Below are 17,119 nucleotides of genomic sequence, written 5' to 3'. Positions count from 1 at the left end.
GGAAATACCATTTCAGCTGTGATGTCAAATTCAACAAGGGTATATTTGGCTGATTAGGAACTGTGCATAGCTTGATCCAACCGTTAATCCTGCCTGTTGACAGGACTGACGTGATCACCCCTCTTAACCATCCATCTATCACTAGCTCCAAGATCTATAATCCAAGTGGGTATTTGACTTCAAATACAATCTGGATGGGCTGTCATTTTGGGTTTGGAAAAAGCTTGTCTTCTTGTTCAAGGTTACAACCAACGACCTGAAGACTACAACCAAACAGAAGCTCCCATGGGATACTGTCATGAACTGAACCAGGAGTAGTACCTACCACCGACTTTTCCACCTATACGGTCAACTGCAGTTGGACTCGGCATATGATCAAGGGAAATATCATGTGAAATGGGTCGATTCATAGGAGAGTACTCCTAATCTTAGAGAAGGGGTCATCAGTATAGGAGTACAACCCTTTCTATTAGATAAGTATATAAGGAGTACTTAGTGGTAGATAGTTCCCTAGAATCTGATCTCCTTTGTCCTCTGTCCTTTGTCCTCCTTTATCCTTTCCTATCTTCACCTTTCGCCTCTGCCCCATTCACTCTGTCGCTCTACATCGTCCAGGTCGCCTTTATTAGGGGACTCACCATTCAGTTGTGGTCTGGACTCATCTTAGAGTCCCTTCTCTTGTGTTAGAGTACATGATGGGGTATGCATGGATTAGATATGTGGTACACTACATTGGTGTACGCTGGGTACCGTCTATCATATGCTCTTGTCGTCATTGGAGTACCGGCTCATGAGGATACGGTCCTCGTCACAGGATGCTCTATTGCTGAAGGTTTACTCTCACTATAGGAGTATGGTTCATGGTTCGTTGTACGGCTCACTGCACGGTTCATGGATATTCATGATATCGGACATCATCATTATTCATTCTCCTTGGTCACCAGCTGTTGTCATCCTCTATTGCTGATAGGCTCGTAGGATGGTTCACCAGCATTAGTCTGAATTACGATCTCTAGGTGTATGCTATCCTCAGCATCAGGGCTCGAGGCTGGCATATGCTAATGTGACTTAGTTGACTATGCTACAAGGTTCTTTTTGCACTTTAAACAGTGCTATGGAGCGATATTTATCGTATTAAGAACTAGAGTGAGCCCGAATTGCTAGTTAAAGCTAGTGCCACTAGTAGAATGTGCCGTAGGTGCAGCTAGACCAGTTAGAGAGAGCTGTAGATTGTGTCAGAAAACTGTATGACCGTTCGAAACCTGTAGAACACTATGAGCAGAGGACTTAAGCAGTAATTCACCAAGTTCTACTCTCTACATTCTATTATGCACTGGCATATTAAGGGATTGTACTATTAGAAGACTTGTAGTCTTCACAGAACCGTTCATAGCAGAGCTTAACGAAGTCAAAAGACCTTCATACTAGGAGTACCTACTTCTACAGGGGATTTAGTCGACAAGAAATCAGACATAGGACCACAGACTAGGAGAAATTTGATATGACCATAGATCAAGTCCCGATCTGAGGAAAAGACAAAAAGACATGATACAGATCCCAGATCACAGATAGAGTACCTAGGAACCAGGCAGGAATGAACAACAGATCTCGGAGTCCGTGCTGTTCATGTGTTACAGGAGTTCGGAACTCTGGATCCATATGCTAGAACTACTTGGACACACAAAGTCCATATGATTTGATAATGTTGAAATGCAGGATAAGGTCTGTAGGCAGGAAATACCATGTGGTACGCCTATGTAGATCCATTCTACATGCTGAAACAAGAATGAAGAATGGTCCAGATTGGTCCAAAACATATGATTCGAATATGGAAAAGCTCCGTAGACAAGATTCTGCACATGTAACAGTCCCTAGCGATAAGATTCCGCATGGATTCATAGCTACGGTGCATTATTTTTAGAGATGAAACAAGTAGAGATAGGATTACAAAGCTAGCGTAGAAGTAGTATAAAAGCAGCTCATGTATCCGTAGCTAAAGCAAGTACTACCCGTGCGTAGGAAAGTCCTGAGTGGGTTGCCTGTGAGTAACTGCTCTTGACACCCAATAGAGAGATTTGCCCTGTCATTGTGCAGTGATACGATAAGATTTGATTTGAACTATACGAGACCGTTGAGGTCAAAACTTGAGAACTATCTGTCCGTAGGCCGCCGAGGTCTTGATTACTGTTTCGTGATCCGTTGAAGGTCTTAGCGTTCATGTCCGCCGAGGACTTAGTTTTCGTGTCCATTGAGGGCAATAGTCTCCAATCGTTCGAATTAGTCTTACCGTAGATGAAAATCACAGTCCCACTTAGTCCACTGGACAATAAACAGAACCCCTACAAACCCTAGAATCCCCATAGCTGTGGTGTTTTACACTTGCAGTTACACATTGATTTCATAAGACCTTCATACGATATTGAGACTGTGATCTTGTGCATAACCTTTGCCAAGCAGTCCACCCTTGCAATCTTTCCTGGTGTGTAGAGTTATTGATAGACTTTACATGGAGGTTTACTAGTTTTTGGGTTGATTTGGTGTTGGTGCTACTCCTATAGCTCTGATATTAGGTTGACTCTTAAGTGGTATACTTTGCCCATTAATGCATAGGCGGTTCACCCTCCTGACAGATACCATCCATATGACTTGTGCTGAAGCAGCAGTGAAAAATTATCACCTGTCCACATTCAACTTCAAAACTGCATTTCTTAACACACCCCTGGAACAAGAGGGGTATACGTCACCCAGATACCAGGATGGGAAGATGTTGGCTGTCCACGATGGCTTCAAGGAAGCTTTATATAGGTTAAAGCAGTCCAGTCCATTTATGAATGGTATCAGAGATTTCTATGTTTTTGATTTCTCTTGGTCTGGTCACTTGCCCAGCTGACCAGTGTCACCCTCTGCAACAGCGTGTCAGTACTGGCTCCGCACTCCAGTACTGGCTCCGCACTCCATCAGCATAACAATAGTATATTGTTAATACATTATAATACTATTTCTTTTGCCTTTGTAAAGGTACTAGAGGGGATTTTGTACAGCAGTGTGGGAAATGTTCTGGATATGTAGGGGATGTTGCAGGACATTTTCCCACTGTCCTAGGGGGTAATATTGATATATATGGGGGTTGATTGGGGCATGCTAGGGATGGTGTAAAATCATCATAAAATCATAAAAATTCTCATTTGATTGTAGGATCATGGAACACTAAGAATTTCTGCTTAATTCAATCAAAAATGGGGTCAAATGGCCAAAAACCCGAAAAACAACGAGAAATGGTACTTGTATCTCAGCTATTAGTCAGTAGATCTGCACCAAAGTTTGGGGATAGGTAGAGGGCATCTGGGAAGAGGTGGGAACGCGTTATTTGATGCGATTTAGACATGTGAACTTAAGAAAGAAAGAAAAAGAGGGAGTAATAACACATTAGGATGTCCAATTAATGGAGCTGGCAAACACACCTCAAGCACAAAGTGTACAAACCAACCACACCAAAAGAATATCCCTTAGAGTATGGGGTAGAGGTCAGTATTCTAGGGCTTTAGCTTGCACTAAGAGGCACTAAGAAAGAGAGAATATTGGACTATTTGGTCTTTAAGATTCAATCAAGGGACTATTCTTTTCTTATCAAAAATGACAAGACAAAACACAAGTTTCAACATTTCAATATCAATGATTCAACAAAGCTTTTATCCAAGGCTTTGCAAAGTTCAAGTTCAAGTTCAAATTTCAATCAAATCCAAATGCAATTCCAATTGAATATAAGTTCCAAATTGACTTCATGTCATGAGCTCACCATATACTCCGAGTACTCCTCCATAGTACTTCACGTGCTATCACGACTCCTCCCATCCTCGCGCTTGATCGTCCTCCCTTTGTCCCTTTGGCTCCTCACCGTTGAGCACTCTGTCCGACTTGTGATCGCTGTAGACCATCGTAGATAGGGAGGCCCCTGCCCACTCGACTCCTTACCCCTTAAGTAGTGTAGTATATAAGTACTCCAAGTGTACAGTAGAACTTCACTCTTGTCTGGTCAATCCTACCTAGGAGTCATTCCTTTTTCCCCTTCTATTGTCAGCTTGCCTCACCCAAGGATCGACCCCTGACACTTCAAAATCCAAGTTCAATTTCAATAACAATCCAATCAAATTCCAATTGCAAAAGATCCAATCAATCCAATCCAAACACAGAACACCAAACTTCAGCAAAGTGAGGGGCAAAGGTCAGATCCTGAGTGAATCCTAGTAGGTGAACTGTGTCTCCACTCATAGGTAGCTGGGGGGAAATCCCTATAACTCTCCCTCCTTATATACACTTTTTGAAATCATAAAAGTTCAAGATATGTACAGTAAGAAACCCGAAGATAATAATAAAATCCCTTTAAGTCAAACAGAAACTTGCCTATTCAGGTATAATACAAGAGATTGTGCCAAAAACCATGAAGAAAAATAATAAACAAAGAATCCTTGTCTGTATCCGTGTCACGAGGACCAAGTCTAGACTTCCCAAAGTTTCTGAGTCCTCCACATATCCTTGGAAACATATATCCTGTTTCACTTGTATCCTGTTGCTCCCTTAATCGGGAAAGGTCCAGTCACTGTTTCTGACATTTTCCTGTGTTCCTGTTTCCAGCAACAATTGTCATGTAAACTTCGTGAGGTCTGGGTTTCCTTTATTTTTATATATTATGATCCTATCCTTCCTTGTGACTGCATGTGGTTCAGATATTGCTATCCTAAATCTGCATGTAGGTCCTTTGTCCAATATATCCATCGTTATAATTCCTTTAAGTCTGAGTTGTCCAACATTACTTTGCGAAGTCAAAGTAAAGTATTCAATAAATTCCCTATGTTCGCTCCAAGCATTCCACAAGTAAAACAAGGCCTTCTAACCAAAAGGTGAAGGTTTTTGAGAGGCTGCTTCTTGAAGTTTCTACAGTTTTTGAAACCTCCCAAAGTCTCTCATCTTCCAAATTTGTACTTTTTATACAGTTTAAAGTCTCGCACAAAGGCTTGTGCTTTGATGTCAGGAGGGTGAACTGCCTGTGCATATGCCGGGCCTCGAGCCCTGACACTGAGGATAGCATACGCCTAAAACAACCCAACACCCACATAGGGTGTACTCCAAGGGGTACCAAACCCCAGTACTCCGACCTACTATGAGATCATACTCCAGACTAATGCTGTCAGACCATCCTACAGGCCTATCAGCAATAGAGAATGACAAGAGCTGGTGACCAAGGAGAATGAATAATAGTGATGTCCAGTATCGTGAATATCCATGAACCGTGTGGTGAACCGTATGATGAACCGTACTCCTATGACAAGAGTAGACCTTCGGCGATGAGAGCATCCTACGATGAGGACCATATCCTCACGAGCCAGTACTCCAATGACAATGAGAGCATACAATAGACGGTACCCAACGTACACCAGTGTAGTGTACCACATACCTGTATCCTAATCCATGTATACCCCATCCTGTATTCTAACACTAGAGAAGGGACTCTAGGGTGAGTCTGAATCCCAATTAGATGGTGAGTCCCCTGACAAGGGCGATCTGGACAACGTAGAGCAACTGAGTGAATGGGAGAGGCAAAAGGTAAGGATAGGGAGGATAAAGGACCAAGGACCAAGGAAGACAAAGGACAAAGAAGATCAAATTCTAGGGAAATATCTACCACTAAGTACTCCTTATATACCTATCTAGTAGAAAGGGTTGTACTCCTATACCGATGACCCCTTCTCTAAGATTAGGAGTACTCTCCTATGAATCGACCTATTTCACATGATATCTCCCTTGATCGTATGCCAAGTCCAACTGCAGTTGACTGTATAGGAGGAAAAGTCGGCAATAGGTACTACTCCTGGTTCAGTTCATGACATTTGACTAGTAGTTTGGGCTCACCCTAGTCTTACACTCCTATATTTTATAACTTGAATGTTATTAAAATGTTTAAAAATTGCATTAGTAAGGCTAAATCTAGTTTGCATTGCGATAGCAGGTATACCGCCTATCTAAACCATCACCTGCCAAATTTGATCTGCAACAAAATGCACTAAATTCACTTAGTGAAATTCCCCTGTCCTCTATGCAAAGATGGGATTTAATTATTACAGTACAGAGTGTAAATACTAATCTTAATTTTACTTAAATTGGCCACACATTCCACTTTGATGACGTTTATGCATACAGTTTGAATGGTTGGCAAGGTGTGTGGGTGAGTCTTAAGTATAGGGGTTGCAGGGTACTCCCAGAAAGCATTATGGACGAATTGAAACATGAAAATATCATGTAGATGGTGTTTATGAAGCAGAATAGATATTATAATTACTTTGAATATTTGTATCTACTCTGTCAATTTTGCATAAAATTTAATTCATACTGCATGACTTGTTTTAATGACTTGCTACAAAACAGCAGAGCCAGATTTGTACCAGAAGACCTTGTACGACAAGGACAGAGTATTCTCCTCTTGCATCACCCAATTTGGTGCAGGGTGTCACAAAAAAGTAAATGCATGTGGGGTTTGTCGAAACTGGCCTGCTACTACCTTATGAACAGTAGTGTTATCATCAGCGTGTTCGGTTCAGTTCGGCGTGGTTTGTACCAGTTTGGGCTTTGATGGGTCAGCAGGAGCCATTCAGGGACACAGTTCAGGCTGAAAACTAGACTCAAACCAGTTAAACTGCTATTCCTGAGTAAATTTTCCCCAGAAAAATATATTAAACTTTTTGATGCCTTTTTGTGACAATGATGGCAAATGGCATCACTTTGGTGTGACAGTAATGGTTCTCTGATGTGATATTTCCTGTGACCAACAGCTACAAGTGATCTGCTGGGTCACATGGTTCAAAAACAGGGTTTCTTGGGCCAAAACTGTTCTATATTTGGTTTTTTCAGCAAACCGTGTATGGAACCATTTCAGCAATTTGGTTCGTGGTTCGGTTTCAAACCAGCACTAACCTGAACTGATGAGAACACTAATGAACAGAGGATAGGGAGCCTCCTTCTTTTTTTCTCCATCATCTTATAGCCTAATCTTTTTTTTTGATATTGTCCTTCCACAAAACCCTCCCAAAGATCCATGGTAATGTCATTACCCTTCTTGAGACCATCTCCCAGTTTACATGTATAGACAGTATGGCCTGTCCACTATTCTGTTTGGCCCTCCACTGCAAACCAAATTGCTGAAACAATTCCATAAATGGTTTGCTGAGAAACCAAACACAAAATAGACAACTAACTCTATCAATAAGTAGTCTATTCTATCCCTTAGCTTGCTCCCACCCTAGGATCAGCCTAGATATATAGAAATATGTATTAGTATAGCTTTCTCTCACTTTTCCCCCCTCCTTCATTGTACTAAATGAGCCAATTCGCAATTGCTCTACTGAATATTATTATTTATATACTGTGAGGAAACTCAACTTCACCTTCAATTCTCAGTTTATTATCTGAAGTGCCATCGAGCTTCTCTAAGCCAAATGTGAAATTTGGTTTCTTACTCGGGATTGTAGCTTGTTTAGTTCTGCCAGCAGAAGTAACCCTGAGAGGGTGCATACTGCAAGTCACTCTTGAGCCATGCTTTCCTTTTCTCTTTTCTCTTTGAGCACTCCAAATATAGATTGGAACAAATGAAATCTGTGATTGAGTGTGATTTTTTAATGCTTATTAATGTTCTCTATTGGTATCAGACAAAACAAGCTATTGAAGATCTGATAGATAGACAGTATATCAGTGTTGTGATGCCAAAAAAATCAAGATGACTTCAATGGACAAACATGAAGTTGGTTCAAGCTTGAAAAAGTATTAGATCTGGGGATTGTAACACCACATTCCAAGGCAATTTCTTTCTCTTTCTGTTTCATTGCATCTTACACTAAGTCTCAATATTTATAACCATACAGTAGCAGTGTTTTAGAAATTGTACAGCATTTATATAAAACTTGAATGCTATATATGCACACTCTTTTCTGTTCCTCCAAACTCTCATATCTGTACTCTATAATGTTGTATTTGCGATCTACTTGCTTAAAATATAAGGATCTCAAGTATTTGTTGAATTAGCATAGAATGTTTTTAAATAACTATATAATTCATCAGATTTTTTGGGCTTCTGTCACTATATATATACTAACTATAGTCTAACTTCTAATTGGAGGGGCTGAGTATATCATGCAGGGGCCAGGACCAATCTGTTTCAAGTACAGTATCAGATTTCTCAGTATAATTGAACTAAAATAACCACTATTTAGCCCTGTTTCATTCTGATCATTGAATTCTATCAGTGTAAAATGTAGTCATATACAAAAAAGTCTCTTGATCTTGATAACCAAAAGATTGAATCACCCCATCTACCTTCACCTTCCACTTCCCATAATTGCTGGCTACACAACTATTTCTTCTCTTTCCTACAGACACCCAACTCAAAAGGCAGACCACTATTCATAGTTGGTGCAACCCCAAATGGCACCCAGTAATGATCATGAAATTGAGGCATACCTGCTTTCTATTGCAGTATGGCCACCCTTACAACTCACTGCACTTGCTGGCCTCATTTTTCTTGAACTTACTGCTTTGTTTGGTCACCTCTCCAGAGGAAGAGTTTGGCATGGATCTGTAATATCATGGGTCATTTTCTGCCTCTCAAACTGTTTACTCTACATTACTGGCCAACAACCAACACAAAGTCTATCAACACCAAAGCATGACATATGCATTGTGCATGCTACATTACTAGTTTCAAACAACACACTGTGAGTTATCTCTGCCTATTGAAAGGAAAATCATTAACAAGTCCACAGGGTTAGCATGATGGATTTCTCACTCTTTCTGGAGGTGAACCATGAGCAGTCATTCTAGCTGTGGACATCCTGTGGCTGAACTTCTTTTATCCAAGCTTTATTGGAATATATTGTCCACTTTTTCACAGAACAAACTGGCATTACAGAGATGGGCAAAGTCACCATTGGTGTGTACAAATAGCTTGAGTGTGTTAGTGCTGACACTAATCTGAACTTTTCTAATAAGCTTCTCATTATTCCCTACCTCATATGGTGTCTCTTGATAATCTCATATCTAGTTGTATGACAACCAACCCACCCTCTAAGATGTTTCAGTATTCTCAAGATTCCTTTCAGTTTGGTATCACACATTCCACCAAGGTTAAATTTGGTGGTCTTGGCCACCAGTACTGCATTTTTGATCATTCTGCAATGTAAGTTGAATATAACTGCTCCCTCAAGCTTATCTTATTATTGAATCTAGCCAGATTGTTGACTGTATTATTACCATGGGATTTGTAGTGGCATATGTGGTTCTGCACAGTGAGTACTTTATCCATCTCTATATACCAGGGTACCATGTTAAAACAGTTCAATTGTTTATTCTATAGCTATGATAGCTATCAACCTTGTCAAAATCAACAGCATCAACCAGTCTACACCTTTCAAGCTACGCTACTTACTGAGGGAATATAACATGCTCTTCATCCAATTCTCAATGATATGGATTGCCAGTGTTATTTCAGTGGTGTATGTATTTATTTATCCAATGTCAAGAGAAGGCACAATTGACCTATTTAACAGATTGGGTGTTATGTTTGTCCTTGAGAAGCTTTCACCCATTTATTATCATGTTTTTGTTCGATCTGGTGGTCAGGCTTTATTGTGTTTTTCTGTAATATTATTATTAACTCTCTATCTTGTTTCAGCACCTTGGGTGGTAGTGGTTGTATTTGGTTTGAAAAAGGTACACAACCATTCACTTCTTGGTTTTTTTTCTTTGGCATCTGGATGTTGACTAGAGCCAATATTATAATCCATTTTTTAGGATATTTGGATGGTTTGGAGAGCACTAGCTTGTGGAGTACTGGAAAAGCTTAAGAGCATGGTTATGGGTATATTCCAAGTAATTAGAGAGCTGGTGAAGACACATACTAATTGATAAGATGTATATTAGAATCCAGAAACTGTAAAAGAACATAAAAACCTGAACATCTGAACTGAGGCTATACTACACACATATGAGAAGACACCTTGATATTGTGCCAATAGTATCAGGAAGAAATCCAACTCCTCAGGACCTCATTATTCACTTTAGATATATATTTTTTGGTCCAGTTTTCTTCCCAAATCTGCAAGGACTAAAAATCTGAGCTAGAAATAGTAATTAGCCAGTTCCGACTCAGTTTGCCTCTCAGCTCTCAGCTGCAGCTTCCGCTATGATAGTCATCGTCATATTAGCGACTTGTGCCATCAGGATCGCTGGGTGGATTTGACGAGAGTCGTGGTAATACAACTTATACAAGTACCGAGGCCATACCACTGACCGAGACCGCCCATGCCAGGTACGAAATAGTGGCCCTGGCTATGTGACAGCCTCGGACCTGAGGAACATGTTCCATTTCTCCGTTCTGTTTCAGCCTTACACTGTGATAGTTCCGGCTTTGAAACTTGAGGCACGTTTTCAATGAATATAATAGCCAAGGGGGATTTGAAAAAATCGGGGGGATGCCGAAATTGATACCGAGGGTTGAAACAGGGATGGAAGTCACGGAAGAATGGGCGGATGAATGGGAGCGGCCCGGAATCATGACCCCCCAAATTTTAATCGACAATAACGGCCATGCAACATAAGAATGACGAAGAACGCCATATAAATTTCGTTTTTGCCAGCAAAAGACACGAAATTACACTTCGAATCTATCTTCGATGCGCATACCTGGGGTTGACCAACACAGAGTGCAAGCTGAAAGGGCGGATATATCTCTTATCGAACCTTTGTACTCCGGTGCCAGTGCAGTGTTCGTATCAGAAAAGCGGGTATAGGTATAAAGTTTATTCTAGTTATCGATCAAATAAGGTATAGAGGGGGGAGGAACCAAGTGTCTACTACTACAAGCTCTCTTCCACCGCGAGGCACTTTTGTTTGTTTTACCCAGAACAAAAAAAAAGCTCATCAGAAGTTGACCTTGGAGATGACGCCCCAGAACTGTTTGCCTTGCGTCTCGGCGATCTCCTTCTCGAGAGCAGAGGGTTGGCGTGAACCGTCGGCGCCAGCGAAAGCACCAGCTCCCCATGGGGATCCTAGAAAAAAACGAACAGAGGGATCAGTTTCTCAGTAATCGCGAAACTGCCCCCATGAAACTTACCACCGTGAGCCTCATCTAGGTTTGAGAAAAGGGCGAACGTCTGGGAGTAACCCAATGGAACGTAGTTGATACCGTGGTGGGCTAAGGTGGAGAGGGATGTGAGAACGGTACTCTCTTGACCTCCACCAGGAGTACCGCTGGTGACGAAAACAGCAGCGTATTTTCCGGCAAGAGCACCCTTGGCCCAGAGTCCACCAGTGGTATCCCAGAACGCCTTCCATTGACCGGGGAAGTTACCGTAACGAGTGGGAATTCCGAAAATGAAGGCATCGTAGTCGACGAGTTTGTGCGAGTCAAAGATGGGGTAGTCGGGTTTGGGTGGTGCGTGCATTTTACCGAGGACTTCGGCGGAGAGGGTCTCAGGGATCCTAAGTAACAGAAAAAAAGAAGGATAAGTACTTGACCGATGCTCGATGAGATTTGGAAAAAACGTACTGGAAGATATTGGCACTTCCACCGGCTCTTGTAAAACCTGTCTTTACGGACTCGGCCACTACGCGTGAGATCGGTTAGGCGCAGTTCTCAACGACGAAGAGCGGTATGACACGTACAGGTAGCAACATGTCCGTACATGGAGTAGATGATGATAGCGACTCTTGGGGGAGACATTGTGGACTGCGGTTTGGTTTGAGTAAGAGTTTGGGGTGGAGGGTCCTGAAGCTTTGAGAAGGAAGAAGTTAAGAAAAGGATAAGGATGGCGATAGGGTTTTTATAGTGTGGGCTCGCACCTTGGTGTTGGGCTTTTCTCCTTTGGCCTTGGTGGCGTTGCTATCATCAAACAGACCTTTTTGCCCTTTCGTGAAGCACATGATAAACTCGCATAAGGAAAGACTGGGTCCTGCTCTTATAGAGAGTCGCCATGAAGATAGAAGCAATACCTCGAAGGGGGAAGGACGCTGTTCGGGGGTTCCGAGTAACCCGTGAGTCTCGGTGAGACAATAGGTCCATTTTTGGAAGTCACAAATTCAACTGGTCACTACACCCTCGTCCGAGATTTGTGTCCCTTCATTCAAACGATTATTGAAGCCCATAGAAGGTTTTGTTTTCATTCTAGCGTGTAATAGCGTGTAACCCGGTGCGATCTTTCTCCTTCTCTTATTCCTCTGTTCCTCAATTCGACAAGTAAATTGACAGGAAATCCGAAAATCGTAACGAAACTCTTGCTGTTCTGAAACTGCATTTCCATCTCCGTTACTCGTATCTACACCCTGTTTCCTCGTCCCGCGATATTCGTGTACTGCATCAATCTGCATCGAGTAACCAAAACTTCAAGGTGGAGTCACCCTTGAATGCAGTACGAAAACTCGGGACCTCCTGCCAACTCCTTGTTAGCAGGTACATCGATAGTCCATCTACCTCTTCGATGCTCCCAGCCAGTTATGCAAGCTTCAACACGGAGAGGAAAAGGATAGCACGGCACCAGGGCTGACAGTCTTTCAAATCCATTCCGAAAGGCGCTTCGCGTCTTTCTGCCCGAGATATGGAAGACTACGGAAGCGTACGTATTCCCGCCCAAGTTCAATCAACTGTTTAATGTTCTTAAACGACACCGGATTCCGGGACGAAGCCATCGTACGGATCGCAGACGTACGAATCGTCTTCGGATGCGCTGAAGGCTCGCTTATAGTTGTGTATCCATCCAGTGTGTCATCTTTCGAGAGAAGAATGGAAAAAGGCGACTAACTCTGGGTTTCTCTCGTGATAATATCGCTCATAACGATCGGGCTCGAGGTATTTTCTACTCCGTCACTACAACGGTTATTGTAGTACACAGCTCGCGCAGGCAACCGATCGAAATGCGCATGGCAAGCGCATGGTGTTCTGGATAGCTTCGACAAAGCTTCGAGGTTGTCGGAGGGAGTTGTTGATCTACAATTATGAGTCCAATCACGGCCGAGATGACGATGACTTTCGCTGTTATGGTACATGATTGCATGCCAGCAGTCAGAACTCCAGACCTCGAGTAGCAATTTTGAATATCATGGATTGATATCAATCTCACAGCCACTTTGGACCCGGGGAGTAGATTCTATCGATGATATCACAAACCGAGGTGTACGGAGAAGGCCCTCAAGGTTCTGGTATTTAGTATTTGCTTCGGCGGTCAATATCCGCTGCCATATGTTCTGTGCAGTGGCGCTGCGAAGAAGAGATCATTGACGCTCGGTGCCAGTGGTACCATATTGTCCGTATCTACAAGCCCGAGTTATACTTAGAAATATTGTATGTAGATATGAAGGAGACTCAGGTATGCAGAGAGCCCGGTCTCGGTCGAAGGCGGCCCAAGGTGCCTCGAAGTTGCTACGATTCTTTAATCTCAAGTTAATCTTTACTACGGAAGTTCAAAGGCTGAATATTATCGACATAATAAAAATTATAGCAACCCTAAATATTGGGGGTATAGCTCAGCTGGGAGAGCAGCAGACTGAAGTTGCCTTTGAAACAAAGAAACAATTCTGAAGGTCCCGCGTTCGATCCGCGGTACCCCCAATTCCTTATATACAGAATGGTTTTGCCAAATTTATATATAATTTGCTCACAGCTAGTTCCATACTCTACATCTCTTCACATAATTGAACGTGATCAGTGCGACTTGCAAGTTGCCCTCACCTGAACCTGGAATTACTTCGAGCTAGCAACAACGTCTTTTCTAATGAACTTACACTCGGATTTGGGCTATTGCATGACAGTCGACCGCTTAGGAAGATCTTCAGGAGTTACGCGCGGTAGTTTGGGCCCTGGAGATGAAAAGAATCGCTGAATGCATCAGGTAAGTCCACCCTGCTTGCGCATCGTTAACTTTTTTGATTGCTCCTGCAATATTAGTTTTGCATACGCTCTTCCAGTTGACAACTTTAACCCGATATTTATGATGTCAAAACCAGCTCGAAGCTTATTCAACGTTGTCAAGCTTGGATTCTGCTCAAAGCGGTTTGGTTGCTACGATTTAGGACACTTGGTTTTTCTTCATGAAAAGATGTAGGAACCATGGGCTGGTGGTGGTTCAACCTTCGACTTCAATGTTCTTCTTTGTAGTAAGGGTGGCTGGGTTGAATCGTTCGAGTGCTAGATGGTATGTGATATGTAAAATTTGAATTTCAGTCCTCACATGTTCACATTCATTAGGTTCACGCTCTCCTGCTTTTTCGAGATCTCTGGAATCAGATATATGGCAAAATTTCAAGAACGGGCTCGGAATGCGGCATAGCCTTCATCATATATATTTGCTTTTATCTATCCCAATTCCAAACCACAACAACGGCTGGCCGCTGTTATCTCTCATATTCGACGTAAACCCATGTTACCGACCAAGATGTCCGTCAAAAACGTTCTGTATGCGTTTCAAAGTTCGGATTTGGACGATTCCACAACCACAGTCAGTCTTTTGGGAGAGAGGTTTTGGGAGGGATTGTGAGCACTGAGCGGGCGGTTTTGATGGAGTCAAATCGATCGGTACGTTCATTCTCCTGATTTGAGGGCTCGCAAAGTTTATGATATTCATTCTTTGATCAGTGATTGGATGCTGGCGCCATAGCTTCTGTCAAGGACCCCCAATAACGAGATAAACAGCCGCCTCCTACGAATAATTAGGATACCAGTGCAACGTGAACAACCTCCTTTCCATTCTTTTTATCTTCCCGGTCGTCACGCGTACCAGACATCGCCTCATTTCGTCTCAACCCATTCAACGACCCATCTCTCGCTCATCTCTCGCGGTACCTTTCCAACCTTTGTCCAAGAAAATCAACGCATTACTTCAACATTTACTTATCGAGAATCCTCATCTCGAATCCGATGTTCGTATACGATCCTCTGGCAGTAAATGGCGAGGCGGGAGGGTCCGATGGTCTTAAGTATGGTGCTGCGAGGTATGCCATAGTCACACGAGCTTTGTTGGTGTTCCTCCCAGCTGACGATGTTTCTTTTTCTTATCGAGTACGGCCAATGACCGGGGTGATACCAGGAGGATCAAGCTTTTGGGCTGAAGTCGATATGCGTATGCGAAAACTGCAGCCGGGGGACATGTTTGGCGGCACCCGCGTCGGTGGTGGGAGGGAAGAGCTTCTCGTAGATGGGCGTTGTGCATACGGGTACATGGCGTGGTGCGGAAGAAGGTATGGGCGATGGAGTTTAGTTGGCTTTAGGATTCACATTGATTGGTCTACTTTCAGGTTTTCGAACATCTTTGCATCAACTTCGACTTGCTCTCGAATCAAGCGCGCGCGATCTATACTGTTACACGGCACGGTGTGTGCATCGTCCAGCTCCATTTTAAAAAATGTTAGATTTACCTAGCTCTAGGTTTCAGTCACCGGATAGTCCTTGAGTTGGTCGGGCACCTCTAGTTGAGGGACTTCACGAAGGCGCCGCTAACTCCATACGGCAGATTTCGAACAACAATTCCGCACTAAGATTGTCGATGCCAGTGCAGATGTGAGCCCAATTTCCCATGAACAAAACCCTCAGATCGTGGCGAGTCGGATCCATTTGTAAAAGACGGAGGCATTTCAGTGCAAGGAAGTTGCTATGATAGCATTTTTCAATGAAAAACTCCTTTGACCGAGAACGGGAGAAGACGAAATCCCGGAATGTGTAATGTGTGGAGTCAACAAGAGAAATGCATTGGAAACCAGGTTGTCGATCGGAGCAAGAGTTTATGTGGATAATTGTGTCCATTGCTTGCAATGCCCGATCTAAATCCTCTCTCTGAAGTCCAAGCAATAATTGGATGAACCCGGGAGAGTATGGACCACGAGATGGTAGAATTACTGCAAGTATCTGAAGGAGCATTTTGTGACCCACTAGCTCCGCGGAAATAGACAAAGCCACGTGGTAAAAAGCATCCACTTCTGACATTAGCGCACTACTGATACGACCCACTCGATAAAGGCAGTCATTGCTCCAGCATTGTACCAATTTTCGTAAAGAACTCGAGTAAGCCGAGCGTGTGGTCCTTAGCAGCTCAGGATCATCTCTACACCGCTCGGTAAGGAGTCTAGTCCACTGACAGGCCAGGGAGTCCTTCCACATCAAGAAGTCGATGTAGAACTCCCTTGACCGTGCCTGGCTGAAAAGGAAATCAGTAAAAGATTGGTGGTAAACGCCAATGTCATCTTCCCAACCACAGACATTGAGTACCGAGTGCATCGCACATAATGTCTGAGCCACCATGCCAGGAGAGAGCCCAAGTAAAAGTTCAATGAATGCTGGAGATGAGTCTGGAACTATGGTGATCACTGCAAGGATGGAGAGCAGACGCTTATCGCAGTCAGGGTTGGCACGTAATACCATGAGATAAAGTTGGTCAAGATCATCGAAGGACGAATAAATCGAAGATATAGAGGAAAGATTGCATATAGTATTGAGGATAATGCAAAGCTGATCAGTTGGAAGTGTGTACTCCATCTTGACAAACTTCATAGCAGTTATCACAAAAATGAATTGGCCATCGGCTTTCTGAACCAGGAGCCAAACATGATGGGGAGATGGCCACGGGTTTGGGAATACAACCTGCGAATAGCTGGGATCTTCTCGGATCTCCTGAAACTGCTGATTGAGATAAAGTTCAATGTCGTACTGGGGGCGGAACGAATCATCCAGTTCGATATGTTTGGTCAGGTCACTGAAACAACTAAATTCTTGTCGAATCCAGGATTCAGGACGGCTGCATATGAGGAACCGTATAGGATAATGGTATGGTTGTTGATACGTGGAAAAAATGACGGATAGGACACGGCGCTGCATGGTAGCACCACCACATTCATCCAGGCCATCGATGATGACCAGGTTGGGGACCCTGTGAGCAGATGACGGGGGAGGATGATTCAGATTTTCTAGGATGAGTTCCTTGTACTGATCTTCCAGCCTAGCCTTGAGGATCCGAGGGTCAGCAACGATTCTCTGGTCAACGAAGGGCTTCAAATGCGGCCTTGTCACTACGAGGCCATGTGTGATGGATAGAAT

General features: G+C 43.1%; 4 protein-coding genes and 1 non-coding gene across 6 annotated transcripts; 3 read left to right on the top strand and 2 right to left on the bottom strand.

Moving 5' to 3' along the window:
• Nucleotides 1-9,399: 9,399 nt before the first annotated feature.
• On the top strand, nucleotides 9,400-9,887 carry E1B28_002834 (uncharacterized protein; the record flags this gene model as incomplete). The annotated part of the gene is made up of 4 exons (XM_043159783.1): nucleotides 9,400-9,536; nucleotides 9,591-9,658; nucleotides 9,716-9,775; nucleotides 9,835-9,887. The coding sequence occupies 4 exons, from the start codon at nucleotides 9,400-9,402 to the stop codon at nucleotides 9,885-9,887; spliced, it is 318 nt and encodes a 105-aa protein (XP_043003389.1).
• Nucleotides 9,888-10,718: 831 nt separating this feature from the next.
• Nucleotides 10,719-12,068, bottom strand: PST2 (flavodoxin-like fold protein). Of its 2 annotated transcripts, XM_043159781.1 has the most exons (5): nucleotides 11,884-12,068; nucleotides 11,707-11,815; nucleotides 11,591-11,648; nucleotides 11,156-11,523; nucleotides 10,719-11,090 (listed from the first exon to the last, which is right to left on the bottom strand). In XM_043159781.1, the coding sequence occupies exons 1-5, from the start codon at nucleotides 11,962-11,964 to the stop codon at nucleotides 10,963-10,965; spliced, it is 744 nt and encodes a 247-aa protein (XP_043003387.1). In that variant the 5' UTR covers nucleotides 11,965-12,068; the 3' UTR covers nucleotides 10,719-10,962. The 2 variants fall into 2 exon arrangements, with proteins under 2 accessions (XP_043003387.1, XP_043003388.1); XM_043159782.1 differs by having other exon boundaries at nucleotides 11,707-12,043.
• Nucleotides 12,069-13,549: 1,481 nt separating this feature from the next.
• E1B28_002832 lies at nucleotides 13,550-13,645 on the top strand. Its single transcript has one exon. It is a non-coding gene; the product is annotated as a tRNA-Phe (tRNA).
• A 1,333-nt stretch (nucleotides 13,646-14,978) lies between these two features.
• On the top strand, nucleotides 14,979-15,475 carry E1B28_002831 (uncharacterized protein; the record flags this gene model as incomplete). The annotated part of the gene is made up of 4 exons (XM_043159780.1): nucleotides 14,979-15,024; nucleotides 15,093-15,270; nucleotides 15,328-15,403; nucleotides 15,458-15,475. The coding sequence occupies 4 exons, from the start codon at nucleotides 14,979-14,981 to the stop codon at nucleotides 15,473-15,475; spliced, it is 318 nt and encodes a 105-aa protein (XP_043003386.1).
• Nucleotides 15,476-15,511: 36 nt separating this feature from the next.
• On the bottom strand, nucleotides 15,512-16,900 carry E1B28_002830 (uncharacterized protein; the record flags this gene model as incomplete). The annotated part of the gene is made up of 1 exon (XM_043159779.1): nucleotides 15,512-16,900. The coding sequence occupies one exon, from the start codon at nucleotides 16,898-16,900 to the stop codon at nucleotides 15,512-15,514; it is 1,389 nt and encodes a 462-aa protein (XP_043003385.1).
• Nucleotides 16,901-17,119: the final 219 nt, after the last annotated feature.

The sequence above is a fragment of the Marasmius oreades genome, chromosome 10 (genome assembly GCF_018924745.1).
Source record: "Marasmius oreades isolate 03SP1 chromosome 10, whole genome shotgun sequence".
Lineage (NCBI taxonomy): Eukaryota > Fungi > Basidiomycota > Agaricomycetes > Agaricales > Marasmiaceae > Marasmius > Marasmius oreades.
Note: the sequence above shows the minus strand (reverse complement) of the source record. Positions and strands in the feature narration are given on the sequence as shown.

Coding starts and splice junctions, on each gene's coding strand:
- PST2 (XM_043159781.1), bottom strand. CDS start 11,964: ATGTGCTTCACGAAAGGGCAAAAAGGTCTGTTTGATGATAGCAACGCC. Junction 11,816..11,883: donor GAGAAAAGCCCAACACCAAG/GTGCGAGCCCAC, acceptor TCCTTCTCAAAG/CTTCAGGACCCTCCACCCCA. Junction 11,524..11,590: donor GGAAGTGCCAATATCTTCCA/GTACGTTTTTTC, acceptor TCTGTTACTTAG/GATCCCTGAGACCCTCTCCG.